The sequence below is a fragment of the Planococcus citri genome, chromosome 2 (genome assembly GCF_950023065.1).
Source record: "Planococcus citri chromosome 2, ihPlaCitr1.1, whole genome shotgun sequence".
Lineage (NCBI taxonomy): Eukaryota > Metazoa > Arthropoda > Insecta > Hemiptera > Pseudococcidae > Planococcus > Planococcus citri.
In genome coordinates this window covers 11,376,333-11,396,452 of record NC_088678.1, presented here as the reverse complement: position 1 = coordinate 11,396,452, position 20,120 = coordinate 11,376,333, and the positions used below count along the sequence as shown (strand labels likewise).

The following is a 20,120-nucleotide window of genomic DNA, read 5'->3' as shown; positions in this document are numbered from 1 at the left end:
TTCTTTTACAAGGAAATTAATGCACTTCTAGCATTATACATATTATACACATGCTAGCATATGCTAGCAAAAAGCTAGCAAGATCATGCTAGCACCAGTAGCACCATTTTGAACACCTGCACTAGCATATCTGCTAGCAAACTGATGCTAGCATAATGCTAGAAAAATGCTGCTAGCGTGGTGCTAGTACCATTTTCCTAGCATTTTGCTGGCAACAGTTTGCTAGCAGAAATGCTAGGAAAGGTGTTCAAAATGGTGCAACCAGTGCTAGCATGGTCATGCTAGCACTGTTGCTAGCATTCTGCCACTTGAAATTGTCAATAGGGAACTTGAAACCTTGAAAAAGTGTAGACATGAGATAAATACACCTAATGGCAAAAAATCAAATTTCAAATTCATGAAAATTTTGTTAAAACTTCATTTTACCTAAATAGCATATCAACAATGCGGTCAACAAGGCAGGCGCTCGTTTTTCTACCCTGTCTGCGTCTGGGTCCATCACTTCCCAAGTTACTCGAACATTTTTACTTGTACAAGTATAGGTGCTGATGCTGGTCCAATTGCGAATAAAATAACGCCGATGATTTCGTATATTAACAAAAGAGAAACGCAACAAAATAACGTCATTTGAATTTTCGAGGAATGATTATCGAATATAATACCCTTGCAATACCAATGATAACTTATGGAAGCAAGGTATAAATGGGCACTGAAGAAATCTGATAAATAAAAGAAGAATAACGGCACGGATGACTCAGAAAATAACAGCAGATCTCGGAGTGAAGCCAGTCATGAAGAAGATAAAAAGGTATACAAAAGATTGGAGAAGTCATGTCGAAAGGATGGAGGAAACAAGATCGCCAAAACAGGTCCTCCGATATACACCAACAGAGAAAAGACGCCGAGGGAGACCAAGGAAGAAACTCACTGATACCTCAGGCTCATCCTCAGCAAGTTCCACACTATAGCAGATAAGCCAACAGGCCTACCGCTTATAAGGAAACGACGACAACAATTTTCAATCTCCAAAAATTTGCTAAAAATCAATTTCGGCAGCTGAAATTTTGATTATAGGAGTTTCAAATCCTGATATTTTCAAAAATTGTGGTGGATATTTTCATAGGTTCTCTTGCGCGAGGATACTTCACATGATGATGAGATCCTGAATACTCCTTAATTCAAATTAGTTCGTCATTTCCAAGTCCATTCGCAAATAAAACACGACACAGAAAATTCACTTTCAAATCATTATAATAAATCGAATATCACAATTCGTAGGTAATATGTATTATTCCCCCCTCCCTCCCTCCCTCCCTCCCCCCCCAAATAATAATTCTCTTGGTACGAGGAAATATGTAGATAGCAAACAACATGAATTGCTGAAGGAGCTGAACATGTACTTGTACCTTCCTACTTGAAGATAGGCAACTTTATTCTCACTATACCACAATGCAGCTTTAAAACCACCCCACTCCCTTAATTTTTATCCGCTGGAAAGTTGAAAATAGCCGTATAACTGGGAGGCGGTGTTTGCGAACGTAATTTATGCACATTCTCAGATTCCAACAAGCATACTTCATAAGAAGGAGGAGAACCATCCGATGGTGAGCTTGAAATAACCACATCTCGTAGATCAAATTGCTGATCATTACCACTATTGTTATAATCTTCCAATTTTTGTTGTAATGCTGTTTCAAATGCAAAAATTATCATCAGTATGCTCGAATACGTCTGGAGACCTTGAAACAATGCACAGCCATAGCCATTAGATAAACAAAATTGTAAAAATTTGAATATAAAATTTATAAAAATTATGGAGAAAAGTCCCCTTACCGAAATAACAGAATAACATTGCGATCCAAATTGTATCAGCATTCCCTCTCGAAACATCTGTACTATTACTTAGGAGTGCAGTACTGCCGAAGATTTCGAGTATTTGCGCACAGGTAATGCAGGAAAGTAAGGCTTCTTTTTGAGACAAGGTTATATTTCTTGAAGAAGATTGCGTACTACCAGATTTGTTCGAAATTATCAAGATCGCAAAATATGATAGAAAAGGCTGAACTAGAGTAAAATACCAAGTATACATGAATTCGTTTTTATTCACTACAAAAAATAAAACAAGGAAAATGAATCAATATAGGTTACTGAAGTAGATACTGATATGATAGTGATTGCAGTTATAAGATTTAATACTTACTTAGGTCTTTTAGGAACTTGGGACCGTCATTATTCAGCAAAATGGCATTTAAAAACTGTAAGAATAAATAGGTTCGTAATTAGTACATTTATGTAACTATCATGATAAGACGGCTAAATGATGTATAGGTACCTATTGATTTTAGGTTGCAAGGAAATCGACGATTTTCGTCAAGTCATTTTTTCAAATCTCAATTTGAAGGACAGGTGAAGGACAAAATTTATCCAAGCCAGAATTCTTTCAGGTCAACATTTTTCTATTTTTGAGAAACCCCGAGAAAAATGAATGGAAAAATCAAAATTATGTCAAAAGAAGAGAAAAATTGGAAAACTACTAAGTTTGATGGGGGAAAAACGAAAAAAACTGGACTTCATTCGCGACTTTGATGAAAAAATAAAACTTTTCGGCGATCATCGCTAACAAAATGATGAGTGTACATATTGACCAAAAAACTGGATTTTTTGCAATTTTGAAACAACGCGATCTATTCAAAAAAAAACTTCTCTGACAATCTTGACAAAAGTAACACTTCTGAGGCAATTTTGAAGAAAAAAAAGGTGATATCCATAATGCAGTAAGCAGTATATAGGTCAACCATTAAAAATAGGTACACGCAAACAACTTACTATGATTATGATGAGAGAAATTGCAATTGGTTTTCTAGATGGATATCCGCAGTACAGGGCTCTCTCTTCTTCTGCCATAATGTTGAAACACGTGTGTTAAAGAGATGAACACCTTACAAGCAAATGCTTCAAAAAAATCACCGATTCATTCCTTGAGATAACTACGAGTTTAAGTACCTAGCATTAATTTAATGAAGTTTATTTTTTAATTACGAGTAAAACAAAAAAAAAATGCCCGGAATTAATCACATTGATAAAATTGGCCTCCAGTGAATTTCTTAAAAAAAAGTATAAAATTTTTTGAAAATTGTCCAATGGGCTAACACTTCATATCTAATAATGAGGCTGATTAAGATCAACCATCATGTTTGCGAATCGTTTATCTACCCTCCATTTCGACCGTGCACTTATTCATGGAACTGTTATCTCCCTTTTTAAATTTATACCGTAACATGTGCAGATAAATTTTTATGGTTTTACCGATTTCGTAATAAACTAATAAATTCGAGGAAAATAACGATTTATGTAATGAATATCCAGCAAATGTTTGCATGGTTGAGTAAGACCGGCACTTGGTATGATTTTAACATTACAATTTTTTGGTTTGCTCCATCGAAAGAAAATGTGTAGATATATTAAAATCTGCTCTCAATTATCTATTATGTTATTTTTTTTGGCATTCATTTCTTGAAAAAAAATAATAATAAATACCTACCTAGGTTAAAGATATGAAAAAAAACATGAATAAAAAGTCGACAACAATACGTTTTTAACTCGGGAAACAAAATTTTATTCAAGTCTGTATGATTTTTAACCAACTGAAACAAATTTTATTTTAAAAAATCAGGATAAATAGAAATACTTGATGGAATTATTTGATTTCGCTCAATTTTTTTTTTACAATTTCTACCCACCCAGTAAGTAAGAATCCCGCAATCAGTTTAGTTCCAGCCCTCTCAGGGGGGGATCCATTATTTCCACATTGTCTCCAGGTATTCAACTTCAGCAGTGCGTGCCTCCAAAGCTATGATACTTTGATCAAAACTTATTTCACTGTTGGAAAAGGCATTCAATTTTGAACTTTTAAAGTATTTTGAAATTTTCAAAATGACGCTGTAAGTGGGATCACCATTTAAAATTCTGAAAAAATGTTCATAGATGTACTTTTTGATGTTTTTTCGACATATTCAAGTTTTCGAGATGGGATTCTCTTAATGGAGGGGGAACACCCCCACTCCCAATTTTGGATAAAACTATCGAAAAAAATCTGGGGCATGTGATATATCGAATTTTATGTTTTTGTTGACGCTGAAGACGAATATGACGTTAGATTTTTGATTGGACCCCATCCACGGCCCCCCAACACTTACACAAATGGGGTAAAAGTTCAAAAAAGTGTTTTGTTCGTGCGACACATGAAATACTATGTTTTTGGACATGCTGGAATACGAATATGACGTCGGATTTCTAATTGGACCAATCCACGGTCCCAGCACCTTCCCAAGGGGGTGACCTAAAAAAAAATTGTATTTGTGTGACACATGAAATAACATGTTTTCAATCTCACTGAACACAAATATAGCCTTATAGTTTTTCAAATGACTTTACCCATGGCTCCAAGAACCTCCCCCGAATTGATAAACGTCCAAAAAATTTGTTGGGGACAGTGGATGGGGTCCAATCAAAAATTAGACTTCATATTCGTGTTCAGCGTCAACAAAAACATACCTACTATTTCCTGTATCGCACGAACAAATCACTTTTTTGAACTTTTACCCCATTTGGGGAGGTGGTGGGGACCGTGGATGGGGTCCGATCAAAAATCTGACGTCATATTTGAATGGTGGAAATGCAAAGTATGCTAAGTGCCAAAAACGTTTTTTTACAGAAGAGCGTAAAAACGAGTTTGGATACTTAATACATGGAAAGCGCTATCTTTTGGTTTTTATTGATACCTAGTACATGTTTAAACATTTCTTCAAATATGACACAACTAGCACATGTGCTACAACACATGATATACATTGCTTTGACGTTGAGAAAACACGCGGGGAAAAAAATGGCACTTGGCATACTTTGCATTTCCACCATTCATTTGTGTTCAGCATCAAGCGTCACCAAAAATGTATACCTTCACAGATAATTAGGTAGTAATTAGCCCGTAGGACACTTACCCCTGTGATTCTCATACGCGTGAAAGGGGCTGCAAGTGATTTGAGCACAAAGTTAGAACTCGTTTGCGCACAGGAATCTTATAGGGACATATAGGGACAGTACATACCCGTTCGCGCACATATTTTCCATCTCACTTTCACAGACTTAGGACTGTCTACTTTATTAGCAGGCATGATTAAAAATATATGTGTGAGTAGTAAGTAGATAGTACAGTTGATTTAAAATTTAAAGGAAAGTAGGGAGACATCGTTGCCCTAAAATCAATAGGTATTTGCAGGTGCTAATTGCTTTCCTGTTGTACCGCTCCTAAGTTGTTCTCAGAAAAGTTTTAAGTTTGGTCAAAATTGCCAAGAAAGCCTAGTATTTTGACAAAATTGTCAGAAAGTGCCTGTTTTTTTTTTGTCAATTCATTTGCCACAATTGTCTAAAAATATTGAAATCTTATCTACTTTTCACTAAAGTTGTAAATGTTTGTTTTTTTTTGTCAAATTTTTAGAAAGTTCAATTTACCAAAATTGTCAAAAAGTCATAGTCCAATATGTAGTTAGTTCTAATTTTGGCTAAGACTGTCAAAAAAAGAAAGCATTAAAGCCTCCTCTCAGAGGAAAGTTTTAAAACCCTTTTGCGCCGAATATTGGTTTTGCATCCCACCTCCAATTTTTTTTACATTAAATTGTTCCTTGGGCATCTCTAAGCAACATAAGTTTGTTACAGATTTTTTCCTCAGCTCACACTCAAGATATTGAGGTGGGAACACGTATGTCCCAGCCATGGTCTTTGAAAATTTGTCCTGAGACAGCATTTATGTCCCATCAGTGTTTAAAATTTCCAAAAATTGCTGGGACAAGTGGGACAATACCAATAATATCATTCCAGTATGCAAAAAGTAATGTAAAAAATTTGTATTTTGGACGCAAATGAGAAAATTTTTTTAAAAATTCCACTTTAGCTCGTCGTCGTCGTGGTTCCTTATCCTTTACAGGACATTGGAAATTGCATTTTTGTTGTACCCTAACAGGGTGAGGTGTATGCCTATTGCCACTGCAATTATTCTAGGGAATCAACGTTGTTTCGAGCTTCCACTAGTAGTTTCCCATTGCTTTCTAGTGACATCTACACAAGCACCTTGGAGCTAGCCGGGTAGTTTAGAGACCCTGAGCTCCTCAGTGTTGACCTCTATAGATGCTCAAACCAGTTTCAGCTTTTCGATTCTGCTAACAGATGGCGTGCATTATCTGTTAGCTCGGCTAAACTGGTAGTCCCAGGGTACTTTGCGTGTAATGTTGATAATTGCACAAAAGATTTTTAATTACACGCACATGCTTGCCTCTGTAGCTGGGTTTGAACCGGGTACCTCATGAACGGAGGTCCACAGCTCTACCTACTACGCCACCGAGGGACTTCTGCTCATAAAATCTTAAAATTTCAAAAAATTGACATTTTTATGAAATTTTACCAAAATTGAGACATCAATTTCCTTTGACAGAGGATTTCTCTGTGAGTAATGCATCAAATTCGATGAAATTTGGACATTGTATGCAGATAAACATTCCTGACAGACTGAAATCGTCCTTTTTTCGATTTCTTGAAAAAATAACACCCTAAACAGCTCTAAAATATCAAAAAATTATTGAATAAAACTTATTCACGTTTTTGTTTTTGAATTTGCTCCCTCAAAAATTGATTAAAATTATTTTTTTTTATACCAAAATGTAGCTTATTCTATTTATTTTCAAATATAATTGTTTGCCGGGCACAATCACTCCCTGTACATATTTGCAATAAATTTTCAATTACTACTAACTAGTTGCTCAGATTTCACATTTTCACTGAAAAACACGTTTTTGTGGAAAAAATGATTTACAGTGTTGCTATAACATTAGCGAAAAAATTGGGAGTGGTCTCAATTGATTCCTGACACTTTACTCTACTGATGGGACCCAGTCCGCGGGAAAAATGTGTCACAGAAGTTCCCAGCACTCCCAGCAGATTTGTTCAAAGTTGCTGGAACATATGCTGTCCCAGCCGGCGTGAAAGGGTTAAATCATGGAATTAGTTTTTGAATAAGTTTTCAAAATGTCAGCAACTGATTGCAAAAACTTTCAAAAACTTGAAAAAAATGACCAAGTTTTGAAATGTTTATTTGCATGGAAATGAAATTTAAGATACTTGATTTGTCTGACTTATTGTATGTATGTGCGCAAACAAGTTGTGGTCACTATGGCTACCCTGTGCGCAAACTACCTCTACCTACTTGGGCCAGTTCCCCCCATTTGTGCGCAAACGAGTTATGGCCGTGAAAGGTAACAACATTTCACAAAATAAGCACGACTATGTACTATTTTATTATCACCTCTTATCAAGATTAATACACAATACACAAATATATAAAAGAATGCACATACTCGTAAATATGTATGAGGATAAAACCTCTTCACCCTTAATATCTAACTTATACATAACACATTAAACCGAGGAAGATCCTCTTGAATAAATAAAGAACATATAAATACTGACAGCCTCAACTTGGATATGGATAAGACTGCGATGAACATTGCACCTTGCACCACTCAGTAGGCACGTAGCCTCGACAGATGCTCTTTGCTGTGTTACCCAAATTAGGGTACATAAAATACTTTCATTCAAGTAACCCTGTGGCCATACATCTCCCTCTGACAATTCAATGTACTTATTACATGCCCCAGATTTTTTTTAAAAAGTTTTTTTTTCAATTTGGGGGAGGAGGTGCCTCCCTTCCATCATAAGATCCCATCTCGAAAATTAAGTATTTCAAAAAAGCCTCAAAAATTTCAACTATGAAAATTGTTTCAGAATTTTAAATGGTAGCTCTCACCTACAGCGCCGTTTTGAAATTTAAACTTCCAATTTGGAGGTTCCAACTTTCAACTTTTGAAAATTTCAAAATGCTTAAAAAGTTCAAAATGCGATGCCCTTTCGAACTGTGAAACCGGTTTTGATCAACGTACCATAACATTGGAGGAATGCGCGGCTGAAGTTGAGTACCCCAAGACAATGTGAAAATAATGGAAGCCTCCCACCTGCCCCCCTTTGAGGGCAGAGGACCAAACTGATTGCGGGTTTCTTACTTATTGAGTGGGTAGATATTGTGAAAAAAATTCGAGCGAAATCGAAGGACATGACTCAAAAACGTTGGTTGAGTCAAGGTGGAAGGGCCCACAGTCGAAAATGGAGTTGAAAGATCTGAGCACCGTTATCAGTACTAGAACTTGCATCCCCCTCCCCCTCCTACAAAAAATTCATTTTCTGTGTACGAGGAAATAGATAGCAAGCAAAATGAATTGCTGAACATGTAGGGTAGGTAGTTAAGTACCTTCCAACTTGAAGATAGACAACTTTATCTTCACTATACCTCACTCCTTTAAATATGTATATTATCCGCTGGAAAGTTGAAAATAGCTGCATAACTCGGAGGTGGTGTCTGCGAATGTAATTTATGCGCATTCTCAGATTCCAACGAGCATACATCATCATAAGAAGGAGGAGAAGCATCCGATGGTGAGCTTGAAATAACCACGTCTTCAAGACCATTGTTATCATCTTTCGAGCTTCGTTGCGATGTTTCAAATGCAAAATCCATTATCAACATGCTGGAATACGAATGGAAACCTTAAAACAATGCAAACGTCAGTTATTTAAAAAAATTGCTAAAGCATTTCAGATTTGGTTAAGTATAAAAATTAGGGGGGAAAGTCTCCTTACAGCAGCATAATAAAATAATTGCCATCCAAATTACATCATCATTCTCTTTTGAAAGAGCTATACTAATTTGGAGTGCAGTAAAGGCGAAGAACTCGAGTATTTGCATACAGGAAATGCAGGCAAGTAAAACCGTTTGTGTTCGAGTCCAGATTTTACTTCTTGAAGAAGATTGCGTATCAGATTTGATCAAAATTAAGACCGCAAAATATGATACAATAGGTTGAAGTAGAGTAAAATACCAAGTATATTTGAATTCGTTTTTATTCACTACAAAAATAAAATAAGTAAAAAGATGAATTAATACATTTATATGGCTACTGATATAGGTATTATATCAATTAATCATGGGATTAATTGCAGCTATGTATAAGATTTAATATGTACCTACTTACTTAGGTGTTTTAGGAACTTTGGACCATTATTATTCAGCAAAATGGCATTAAAAAACTGTAAGAATAAATAGGTTTGTAATTTTTATGTAAAGATGTCATCATATGTGAGGGCGCATAGGTATGGAAAGGGACCTTACGACCAAAAAATCAATTTTTTATTTCTTCGCCAAATTTTTGTAGGGACTCTTTAAAAATTGAGTAGAACCCTCCATAGGCCCCAATTTTTATCATTTCATCGATTTTTTTTACTTTTAAGCCAAGCATGCATACGTTTATCATTCATAAAAGTTGAAAAATGACGCAAAAAATTTGAAAAAAGACATAAAAACGCGTAAAAAATGAAAATTTTATAAAAACTTGTGACTTCAATAAAACATGAGTGGAAAAAATCATTAAAAAAATTTTCTGATAGCGCAACTCGAATTGAAGACTTTCAGCAAGGTACATACACCTAGCCACCAGTGTCAATTTACAAAATGTATTTTTTAACAATATATAACTAACTTTAATGTGAAACTACGAGTATATAAAAAACACAGACCTCTAAAAAACTAAACTCTTCTTGTACCCCTCTCTCATACCTACCTGATAAGACGCAAGGCTCTATATTCCTCCACCCCACTACACCTACTGAGGTGTGTAAAACCATAGAAAATTTAAACAATTCAAAAGCAAAAGATATATACAACATATGTAGATATAAAGCTGATAAAGGATGTCAGATATGCTAAGTATATCTGAGGTCTTGTCTATGCTATACATACAATGATTGTTTGGCACAAGGGGTCTTCCCAGATTGCTTGAAACATAGCATAACAACCCCAGTATATAAGAACAAAGGACAAAAAGATGACATATCTAATTTTCGACCAATATCTATAATACCAGTCTTTGCCAAAATTTTTGAAAAAATCATTTAAATGTGAGAATTTCATCCTATGTCAACTCCAAAAACATTCTTAATCCAAATCAATTTGGATTTAAATCAAAATCAAAACTTAGTACTTCAGAATCAGATGCCATTTATGAACTAGTCAACACAATTTCTGATATGCTACAAAATAATGAAAAACCTATTGGTATATTTTGTGACCTCTCCAAAGCTTTCGACAGAATAAAACATAATATCCTTGTGGCTAAATTAGAACACTATGGTATTTGGGGTATCGCCAAAAAACTTGTTAAATCCTACCTAACCAACAGGACACAAAGAGTGAAACTAGTGTCCAAAGAAGGGATTGTTATATCTGACCTAGAAAACATTACCATTGGAGTACCACAAGGTTCAAACCTAGGGCCATACTTTTTCATTATGTATGTAAATGATTTTCCCCACTGTACCAAAAATAAAACTATACAATTTGCAGATGACAACACAGCAATTACAAAAGGAATCAACTAGACCCTAGCAATTGAGGAAGCTGAAAACCCCTTCTAGAAATGCAAACTTGGTTCATAGTAAATGGAATGGAACTAAATCTAAATAAAACAACAATTATGCCATTTTGTACATCTACTACCCAACCCTCATATCTTTAATCTCTTCTCTTGATCTCATCCAAACTTGTGAAAATACCACATTCCTTGGCACTATAGTTTCTAACAACCTAAGATGGACAGCACAAACTGACAAACTAGCTAATCACCTCTCTACAATAGCTTATAAGGCCAAAAGGTATAAACGTACTAAATAAAGAATTGAATTGAATTGAAAAACACTGCCACAATCAGCAGCAAACAATTTTTATCAAAACTAATACCCTAAAAGTCTTGATAATATCAACAGACTTGCTCACTTTATCAACATTGTAGTGCCTAATTTGGCCAGTACAGGTCGTTGGAGGGCGTGTGTGAATGTGTGATAATGTATAGGACCTTCGAAGTTGGAATAGCCGTATGTAATCGTACCTTAAAACAAGGGAAATAACTCAAAACTTTAAACCCTCCCCTTGTGAAATTTTACTTTTGGTCGTAAGGTCCCTTTCCGTATGCGCCCTCACATATTAAGGTGGCTAAATACATAATTGTACCTAAGTATTGATTTTGGGTGGTAAGGAAATCGATGACTTTCGTCGAGGCACTTTTTCAAATCTCAATTTGAAGGACAAGAAGGTCAACATTTTTTTATTTTCGAGAAAAACTCAGAAAAATGAAGGAGAAAAATTAATATTCTGTCAAAGAACAGAAAAATTGGAAACTTATGAAGTTTAATGGAGAAAAATTGAAAAAAAAATGGACTTCACTCGCGATTTTGGCAAAAAAGTAGAACTTTTTGGCGATCATCACTAAAAAAAAAAATATAAAAAAAAATAGGATAATTTTGACCAAAAAAGCTGGATTTTTGGCAATTTTGAAACAATTCCTTTCTGACAATCATATCAAAAAAAAAAAAAAAAAACTTTTCTGATAATCTTGTTTGAAATACTTAGTACTTCTGAGGCAATTTTTAAAGAAACAAAGACGATAGGTAGGTATTTATGCAGTACTTAGGTCAACCATTAAAATACACACGAAAAAACTTACTACGCAAATTAAAAGCGAAATTGCAATAACTATTCTAGCTGGATATCCGCAGTACAGGGCTCTCGTTTCCTCTGCCATAATGTTGAAACACGTGTGCGAAGTAGATGAACACCTTACAAACAAATTTTTCAAAAAAAAAAATCACTGATTCATTCTTTGAGATAACTAAGTTACATTATTTAATTTAATGAAGATTATTTTTTAATGAAATCCAAACAAATGTCTCCGGAATTAATCACATTGGTAAAATTAGCCTCCAGTGAATTCTTAAAGTAAGTATTAAATTTTTCTAAAATTGTCCAAATATGCTACCACTTCACATCTAATGCTGAGACTGGACTAAGTTCAATCATGTTCGCAAATCGTTTATCTGCGTTCCATTTCGACCATGCATCATTATTCATGGAACTGTTATCTCTCTTTTTCAATTTTATACTGTAACAATTATATGCAGACTGATTTGTAGGTTTTTACTAACTTTGTAATGAACTAATAAATTCGAGGAAAATAATGATTTAGGTATGTAATGAATATCCGGCAAATATTTGGTTGAGTAAGACCAGCACTTGGTATAAGTGTAACATGACAATTTTTTGGTTCGATTCATCGAAATGAAAAGCTATTCCCTGGCTACTCTCAATTATCTAATACTTTTTTTAAAGCTTGCTTTTAGGCATTCATTTCTTGAAAAAAAAAAACAAAAAACAAATAAATACCTACCTAGGTTGCAGATATGAAAAAAATATGAATAAAAAGTCGACAACAATTAATATACGTTTTGAACTCAGGAAATGAAATTTTATTCCAGTCTATATAATTTTTAACCAACTCAAACAAATTTTATTTTAAAAAAATCAGTATAAATAAAATATACTTGATGGAAGTATTTACACAGATGAGGTCTGGTTCCTTCGAGATATTCGTTTTGATATTTCTATTGCAAAAGCAAAAGTGACAATACTCGTCCACAACTTGAAACCTTGAAAACATGCAGACATTTAATACTTATCTATGTATAGACCTACTCGTAATTGCAAAAAATTAAATTTCTGATTCATACAAATTTTGCCAAAACGTAATTTTACCTACTTAAATAGCATATCAACAACAACAATGCGATCAATAATGAGGCAGGGGCTGGTTTTTCTTCCCTGTCTGCATCAGGGTCTATCATTCCCCAAGTTACTCGAACATTTTTGCTGGCAGGTGCTGATGCTGGTCCAATTGCGAATAAAATAACGCCGATGATTTCGTATATTAACGAAAGAGAAACGCAGCAAAATAACGCCATTTGAATTTTCGAGGAATGGTTATCGAATATGACTAGGATTGCGATCGCTAAAAATGATAGAATGGTTTGAAGTGCCATGTGGTACCATAGATATTGTGATTCTTCTTCATTAACTGCAAAAATTAATTAAAATCAGAGTACCAACTGACGTAATATTATTGTTCACTGATGAGTTACATAGCAGTTAGATTGTGACTCGAATAAATACTGACGTACGTAAGTTTTTGAGATAGTCTGAACCGCTACCATTCAGTATAGTGTTATTTGAAATCTGTGGACAAATATGAAGTAGAAAGTAGGTATCTAGGTATTCGTAGATATACCTACTTATTATTTAAAAAAATTAATGCACTCTAGGTAATAGGTAAATCTAAATAGGTATGCATTGAAAATTTTTTTTGTTCTCAAAATCGTGTAGATCATGTTGGAGAAATTGAAATTGTTGCAATCAATTTTGAAAAAATTGAGATGAAAAATTGACTGTGGGGAAGCCAAGGGGGGCAAGGGGTGCAAAAATTGATATTTTTTGATTTTTGGACACATTTTTTTCGAAAAGATTTTCAGAAAATCATCCCTAATTTCGATTTTTCATGTCTAAAAAACTTATTTTGCCCCCTCCTTGAGAAAATCCTGGCTATGCCACTGAAAATTGATAAATTCTGAAGTACACTTTGACCTACTGACATCTTAATAGGTACAGTACCTAAGTAATTTGAAGCTCGCTGTTTCAAATTCACTTATAGGCTACAAATAGTTATAGGTAACACGGGAAAAAAACTTACCAGGTTAATTAGAAGTGAAATTGCAACAGCTATTCTAAGTGGGCATCCACAACACCGACCTTTCATTTCCAATACAGCAATAAGCATTGAAACAGGTGTGCTTAAGGGGAGACGAACTCACACAAAAAAAAAACAATAGAAAATTTTGTATAGGAATGTTAAGTACAGTCAGGTACAATTTGTTGACGTACAAACAATTACCTAATGTTTTTGAAAACATCCAGATTCATTCGTTGAATAAGTATAATTAAATTGATTTGATTCATTAGTCATTACCCACTACAGATACAGCCTGGAAGTGCAGAGCGGCAACGTCTCAAAAATCATACGATGTATAGTCCTATACGGCTGCATTGTCTTATGGGATATTGTCCAAATTTCTTAGTTTTTCTTGAATAACTTTTGAATGGTTAATGCTACAGATTTGAATTAAAAACCAGTTTGTAGAGGAAAGAAAGTAGATTATTTTTCATTCTTCAAACACCTATGTGCTCGATCAAAATTTTGATTTATTTTAATTTAAATGTAAAAAAATTTCAACCTTGAAACTTTGAACTTTAATAAATCGAAAATTTGATCGAGCACATAGGTGTTTGAAACATGAAAAATGATCTACTCTTTCTCATCTACAACCTCGCTTTTCCCCCAGAGCTCTAGTGCTTTTCGATCAAAAGTTGTGAAAGTTCAAAGCTTTGAGCTTTAGAAACTTTTGAAGGGTAAATGCTAGCGCTTTCGGTAAAAAACCATTTGAAAGAGGATGAAATTCTGAACATTTTGGTATGTTAAAGTACCTATGTGTCCTCTGAAAATTTTCCGTAATTTCAATTTAAAGTTGGCATTTTGAAAAATCTGTCCATAAAAATGTTTAAAAACTCGCCATTTCTGTACGAAACTCGAAGAAAAATATACCAATCGATAGGAAATTTCATCCTCTTCAATTTATGTTCTGACAAAAATTTTCCTAAACCCCTTCAGTTCCGAGAAAAATCCGAATTTCATAACGTTACGCATCGATAACTACATACTAAGAACAATTGATAAAGCCGGACTAGATGCGCAACGTTGCCAGATTGCACTTCCAGGCTGTATCTGTAGTGGGTAATGTTTGATTGCTTGGCTGAGGTACAGTAACTAAAATAAAATAGCATCGCGTTATCTGCGCGAATATTTAATCTATCAAGCATTTCGACCGGAGCTTATAATATTCATCGAATCTTTATCTTTCATTTTTAGTGTAGGCTGCAACATGATATCTGTACGCTAATTTACTCAATTAGGTATGTTTCAATGTATTACGTATGTAATAAAGCAGAAAATAAGTAATGAAGATACCAGTGGAGCACTTCATTATAAGTTGAAAAGGACTAAAAAAAAATCAAGCTCTGGCTGGGAGGTGAGATAAGGGTTCTTAAAGAGGGGGCATTTTTGAAAAAATCGTGTTTCTTTCTGCTGTAGCCCCTCCCCCATATCCTGCGTCGAACTAAACAAACTATTGCCATTTTACATCTAAGTAGGTAATTCATATTTGGAAAAAATTTTCTTCTCTCAAATATTTTGTAATAATTAAGCGAAAAAATCGAAGTCACAATTTATAAAATTGGGGAAATAGTGCCAATTTTTTAGTCACTGTTGCCAATTTCAAAAAATTTGCACTACATACTGTATTCCAAAATATCTTCCTAGTTTCATTAATAATAATATATCTTGTGATATTTTGGCTCACTTAATCGATGCGAATTTGGAATGAGCAAGGACTGAACCCCCCCTAACCAAAATTTCAGCTGCCTAAACTGATTTTCTGTGAAATCTTGGAAATTCAAAACACCATTTTCGGCGATTTATGGGTTTTAAAAAAATGTATGATTAGGTACCTGTACCTAATCAGAAGATTTGATGAAAATTAGTCTTCCGAGTCAAATGTTACCATTTCAGGATATTTTAGCGCCTTTAGCCTGATTTTTGATTCCTCTAGAATTTATAAGTAAACATTTCTCCAGAAAGTTTGGAAATGAAGTTGGCTTAAGCTAATACGTTCAAACATTCATTTTTGGATCTTCAAATCCTTTTAGACGGGTCATAAGAGACCTTCAGCATTGACTCAGATTTTTATGGAGTTTTCTGTGCCCTTTTTGAAAACTCCCATGGGAAACATTGGAGAATCGTGTATTAGCCATCGTCAGTAAGTGGCTAAAATTTTGTTTATCACTGATGATATTAAATTTTTTTCCCTATTTTTTCTAAAAAAAAAAAAAAATTATATGATTATTACGATAGCCTAAGTAGTAAAGCTAAGTAGGTGTACCTACTATCAAAGTAAAGTGGTATGGATTCTAAAAAAAGTGACCAATGGTTATCACTTTATCGCGAACTGTTATCTTTCTTTTTTAATTTTATTGCATAACATGTGTATACAATATATGTACATACATAACTTATTACTTTACGAGGTTAAAATAAACATTGAATTGAACACTGTCCACATTCTAACCTACTTGAATGTAAATTTCGATTTCCGGCGGAGTGTAAAAACCAACACTGTCGGAATCGTGCATAGCACTTGGTAATTCAGCTAGACTTGCTTATTCAGCTGAATTTGTCAAGTGAACCTGACTGACGGTTCTCTGCTGGCTTATGAGCTATAGGGTCATTCCACGTCAATTCAACCAAGAATAAGTGGTAAGGGGAGGGTCGGCGATTCTTTAGAAATTTTTCCTCTTGAAAGACCTTCCGAAAGGATGACCAATGGTGCAAATCGCAGCCCTGTAGCCCTTTTTTAAACTTTGCTAGGGGGTGTCAAAGTTTTCAGTGAACTTGAAATATCATCTATTTCAGCAAAGGATTACTCGACAACCACGATACCTAGCAAAATGTAACTTTCTTCAATGACTAGTTAAGAGGTTTAAAAAGGCTTTTTGGTGATATCATAAAAATCAGTGTTGCCACTTTTTTTCATACAAAAATTGGCTCAAAAAGTTTCAAAACGTAGTTTTCTTATCGTTTCGACTCTCGACACTTCTGAAAAAAATACATTATGGACAACTTTTTGTGCTGAACAACATATTAAAAAATCGGGATGGTGTTATTTCGTGATGACGATTTTAAAAAATTGAAAGTTTGCGAAAAAATGTGATTTTTTAATTTAAAACATGAAAAAAAAAGTGTTTACTGGTGAAGTTGACTCATTTGACCTCTATTTTTACGTATCCGTTGTAAAAATTCAAAAAACCCTTTCAATCTATGAAATAAACTCATCACAAAAAATCGAAATTCGAAAAAGTTCAATTTTCAATTCCATGCATCAAAAAAGTTTCAATTTATTCAGTTGCCTTATTTTGGCCTCTTTCTGACGTATTTCATGTAAAAAGTCACTAAAAATCACACTCATAGCAAAAAAATTAAAATTCGTTTATTTTTTTGAATTTTGATTTTTTTTGTGATGAGTTTATTTCACCGAGTGAAAAAGGGGTTGTCCAACTTTTTCAACGGATACGTAAAAATGGGGGTCAAATGGGTCAACTTCACTAGTCAAAACTTATAACATAAACTAGGTACATGTGTGAGTACCTACTAATTTCTTAATGACTACTGCACTGAAATAAATGTATGTACTAGTTGAAAATGATTGAATAACGAGGTGGTGGCGTCAACGAATCAGATTCCTGCACGTGATCAGATTTCATCAATGTATCATAAGAAGGAAGTGAAGTAACTGTGGAAGATGAGCTTGAAGTAACCAACTGTTGTCTAGAATGAAAATATCCGTTTTCAGTATCATTACTAACATCTATCGATATTTGTTCTTGTTCAGATATTTCAAGTCTATAACCAAACGTCACAGTAGCAGCATGTAACTTGAGACCTGAGAAAAAAAATCAAAAATGAGATAAACTAATTTCAAAAAAGAACCTAAATTTCAAATCAATATAAATATTGTTAGAAGATTAGTTATACCCAAAAAGAAAATCGGTAGCATGAATATAAAAACATGAAATGATGCAGTTGCTTGTTTGTTTACATCAAAGTCTTCTTGCAAAACCATTGTACCAACTGAGAATAAGAATATGACCACGATTTCGTATATTAATGAAGCCACAATGAAACCAAGTAACCATACTTGAATTTTGATTATACGAGCGGTAACACTGGAGGAATGAATTTTGAACATGGTCACAATTATTATCGCAAACACCGATAGAATTGTTTGGAGTAGAATGAAGTACGAATGAAATTGGAATACATTTTCAGCTACTGCAGAAAAACATATATCAGTTCTAGAATATTTTTAGCGAGGTACTTAACTACTTACATAAGATGACTGTATATTTGCAGTTTACGAGTATATTTAATACTGACGTTTATGTTTTAGGAACTCTGAGCCGATGCCATTCCACAGAATATTATTTGAAATCTGTAATGCAAATTGTAATGCAGTACCTAAGTTAAATAAATATTGAATTTGACTAGACAGTCCCTTATTACTTCAGAACATTTCATGAAAAAAAAAATTGATTAAATAATGTAGGTAGGTATGAAATAAATAAATATCGTATGAACTATTTTTTTTCAAAATGCTAAATGAATAAATACTTGGGTAAAATTTTACCACAATAAGGTACTTACCTACATGTAATTACTTTCAACTTTACCGCCTTACAGGATCATTAAAAAAAAAAAAAAAAACTTACCAAATTAATGAGAAGCGAAATTACAACAGCTGTTCCAGCTGAACATCCAAAACAGTCGACTTTCATTTTTCCAGCGGAACAATGTTTTAAAAAACGCGCACCGATGAAGACGAATGCATAGAACAGAATGTTTCAAAAATCTTAATTCATTCATTTAAATATCCACTTTAAATGCAATCAAGTTTTCGAAATTCTTCGTAATTCCTCCATATTTAAATATTACATCTTCATGATAACGCTGAGTTAAGTATACTGCGTAAAAGAAATCAGATCTGTTACAGCATCTGAAGTAAGACTTTCTACGAATATTTCAATGACTCAACATTGTGTTGATGCCTTTTACCTGCTCATCGAGCTTTCGTCATTCATAGTCGGTTTTTCATTGATTCGAATTTCACAAAAGTAGTTAACGTTTCTAATAATCAATAACGAATGTTCAGATCAGGAAATGAGTACCAGATGTCTTTTTGTAAATTTGTTGGTTCTCATCAGAAAAAAAAAAAAAAGAAAAAAGAAGATTAATAAACGAATTCGGAAATATTAAATCCCAATCCAATGCATGTTACCTATCAAAAAAAATATGGGTTGATAGAATAATTTATTGATACGAGCGAAATCCCGACTGATGGCACAGTTCCTTCTAGTGGCTACGTATGCAACCATAATTACCTAGTCCACATCTAATATTCATAGACGGTAGAAAATTTTCTAAATATCTGAGAAATAGGATAGAAGGTAAGGTGACATCTTGCCAAACATTTTTCAGATCAAAAAGTCCCTCTTAACTACATAATTGACTTTTTTAAGGATGTTGTAGGCCTGAAGGGAAATGGTTTCCCCTAAATTTTCCAGCACCAACTCTGGGCTTTTCTTACAATTAGTGGTATAGTCGTTCTGTAGCGATTTTTTTTCCAAATGGTAGCCACCTCTCCTGGCATCTTTTGAAAGTCAAGGGGTATTTTTTTTGTTGTGTGGGAGGAAAACAGAAAAATTGTGCAATAAATTCTGCCCCCGTTTTAATTTTTTTGCTGTTGGACCCTTGGAACTATTTTCTGGCAGGAAATATGAAATCTCATTTTTTTGGACAATGTAGCCCACCATTCAATATGCCATAAGATCCTTCTTCTCTCATTTCTATTTATTTTTTAGGTATCAACTTTTTTCAATTGTGAAATTTTGAAAATGGGTATCTACCATATCTACTTATTTTTCTGAAGAAAGTGTTTTAGAAAAATTAATCAGATTGATATGCATTCATCTTGTATCTAATTTTTAATCCGAGTTGGAAATGAAATATTTTTAGGTAAGTACATATTTTACTGAATTGAGCTGAATTGAATCAGTTACAGTAACTACCAATTTCCTCACAATGAAAATTTCTATCCCATATTAAGTATTATTTTTTGGATTCTAATGCTACATCATCTAATTACTAATTTATTTAATATTGTTCAATAGGGTGAGTGTAGTTACTTTTTTTTTTGAATTTGGTCAACAGATTACGAGCGAATGGCCTCAGAAAGGCGTAGAAAAAGCTTCAAATTTTTAGCTCAGTGCTAAGGTAACTTCTTTGGCATACTCGTAAGCCCAAATTTTGAAAAATTAGAAAAAAATATTTGAGCACCACCCACCATGTACTGGTATCTTCTCTGTGAATGCACTTTGAGAGCTGCAGTTTGCACCTCTTGTCATCTCTCATCGAGCC

The 20,120-nt window shown here is 34.0% G+C and overlaps 3 protein-coding genes and 1 long non-coding RNA gene across 7 annotated transcripts; all 4 read right to left on the bottom strand.

Annotated features, from left to right (window-relative positions):
- Positions 1-1,343: 1,343 nt before the first annotated feature.
- LOC135834624 (uncharacterized) lies at positions 1,344-3,233 on the bottom strand. Its single transcript, XM_065348562.1, has 4 exons — positions 2,827-3,233; positions 2,201-2,255; positions 1,834-2,106; positions 1,344-1,739 (listed from the first exon to the last, which is right to left on the bottom strand). Exons 1-4 carry the CDS (start codon positions 2,902-2,904, stop codon positions 1,477-1,479), a joined length of 669 nt encoding a protein of 222 aa, XP_065204634.1. The 5' UTR covers positions 2,905-3,233; the 3' UTR covers positions 1,344-1,476.
- A 3,990-nt stretch (positions 3,234-7,223) lies between these two features.
- Positions 7,224-12,152, bottom strand: LOC135834630 (uncharacterized). Its single transcript, XM_065348567.1, has 4 exons — positions 11,658-12,152; positions 9,135-9,189; positions 8,743-9,009; positions 7,224-8,649 (listed from the first exon to the last, which is right to left on the bottom strand). The coding sequence occupies exons 1-4, from the start codon at positions 11,733-11,735 to the stop codon at positions 8,402-8,404; spliced, it is 648 nt and encodes a 215-aa protein (XP_065204639.1). The 5' UTR covers positions 11,736-12,152; the 3' UTR covers positions 7,224-8,401.
- Positions 12,153-12,302: 150 nt separating this feature from the next.
- Positions 12,303-14,211, bottom strand: LOC135834641 (uncharacterized). Its single transcript, XR_010556729.1, has 3 exons — positions 13,731-14,211; positions 13,165-13,219; positions 12,303-13,061 (listed from the first exon to the last, which is right to left on the bottom strand). It is a non-coding gene; the product is annotated as an uncharacterized LOC135834641 (long non-coding RNA).
- Positions 14,212-16,843: 2,632 nt separating this feature from the next.
- On the bottom strand, positions 16,844-18,684 carry LOC135834623 (uncharacterized). 4 transcript variants are annotated; one of them, XR_010556717.1, is made up of 4 exons: positions 18,416-18,684; positions 18,037-18,138; positions 17,682-17,975; positions 16,844-17,589 (listed from the first exon to the last, which is right to left on the bottom strand). XR_010556717.1 is itself a non-coding variant. In XM_065348560.1 (4 exons), the coding sequence occupies exons 1-4, from the start codon at positions 18,479-18,481 to the stop codon at positions 17,339-17,341; spliced, it is 669 nt and encodes a 222-aa protein (XP_065204632.1). In that variant the 5' UTR covers positions 18,482-18,667; the 3' UTR covers positions 16,844-17,338. The 4 variants fall into 4 exon arrangements, 1 of the variants encoding a protein (XP_065204632.1); XR_010556718.1 differs by having other exon boundaries at positions 17,682-17,872; XR_010556716.1 differs by having other exon boundaries at positions 17,682-17,978; positions 18,416-18,680.
- Between the last annotated feature and the right edge of the window lie 1,436 nt (positions 18,685-20,120).

Excerpts from the sequence above, each read along its gene's own strand:
- LOC135834624 (XM_065348562.1), bottom strand. The coding sequence starts at position 2,904 with ATGGCAGAAGAAGAGAGAGCCCTGTACTGCGGATATCCATCTAGAAAA. Across the intron at positions 2,256-2,826 it reads TTTCTCTCATCATAATCATA|TTTTTAAATGCCATTTTGCT; the intron begins GTAAGTTGTTTG and ends TTATTCTTACAG. Across the intron at positions 1,740-1,833 it reads AATGTTATTCTGTTATTTCG|GTCTCCAGACGTATTCGAGC; the intron begins GTAAGGGGACTT and ends CATTGTTTCAAG.
- LOC135834630 (XM_065348567.1), bottom strand. The coding sequence starts at position 11,735 with ATGGCAGAGGAAACGAGAGCCCTGTACTGCGGATATCCAGCTAGAATA. Across the intron at positions 9,010-9,134 it reads AAAGTTCCTAAAACACCTAA|TGAATAAAAACGAATTCAAA; the intron begins GTAAGTAGGTAC and ends TTATTTTTGTAG. Across the intron at positions 8,650-8,742 it reads AATTATTTTATTATGCTGCT|GTTTCCATTCGTATTCCAGC; the intron begins GTAAGGAGACTT and ends CATTGTTTTAAG.
- LOC135834623 (XM_065348560.1), bottom strand. The coding sequence starts at position 18,481 with ATGAAAGTCGACTGTTTTGGATGTTCAGCTGGAACAGCTGTTGTAATT. Across the intron at positions 18,139-18,415 it reads TTTCGCTTCTCATTAATTTG|ATTTCAAATAATATTCTGTG; the intron begins GTAAGTTTTTTT and ends TTTGCATTACAG. Across the intron at positions 17,979-18,083 it reads AGAGTTCCTAAAACATAAAC|TAGCTGAAAATGTATTCCAA; the intron begins GTCAGTATTAAA and ends GTTTTTCTGCAG.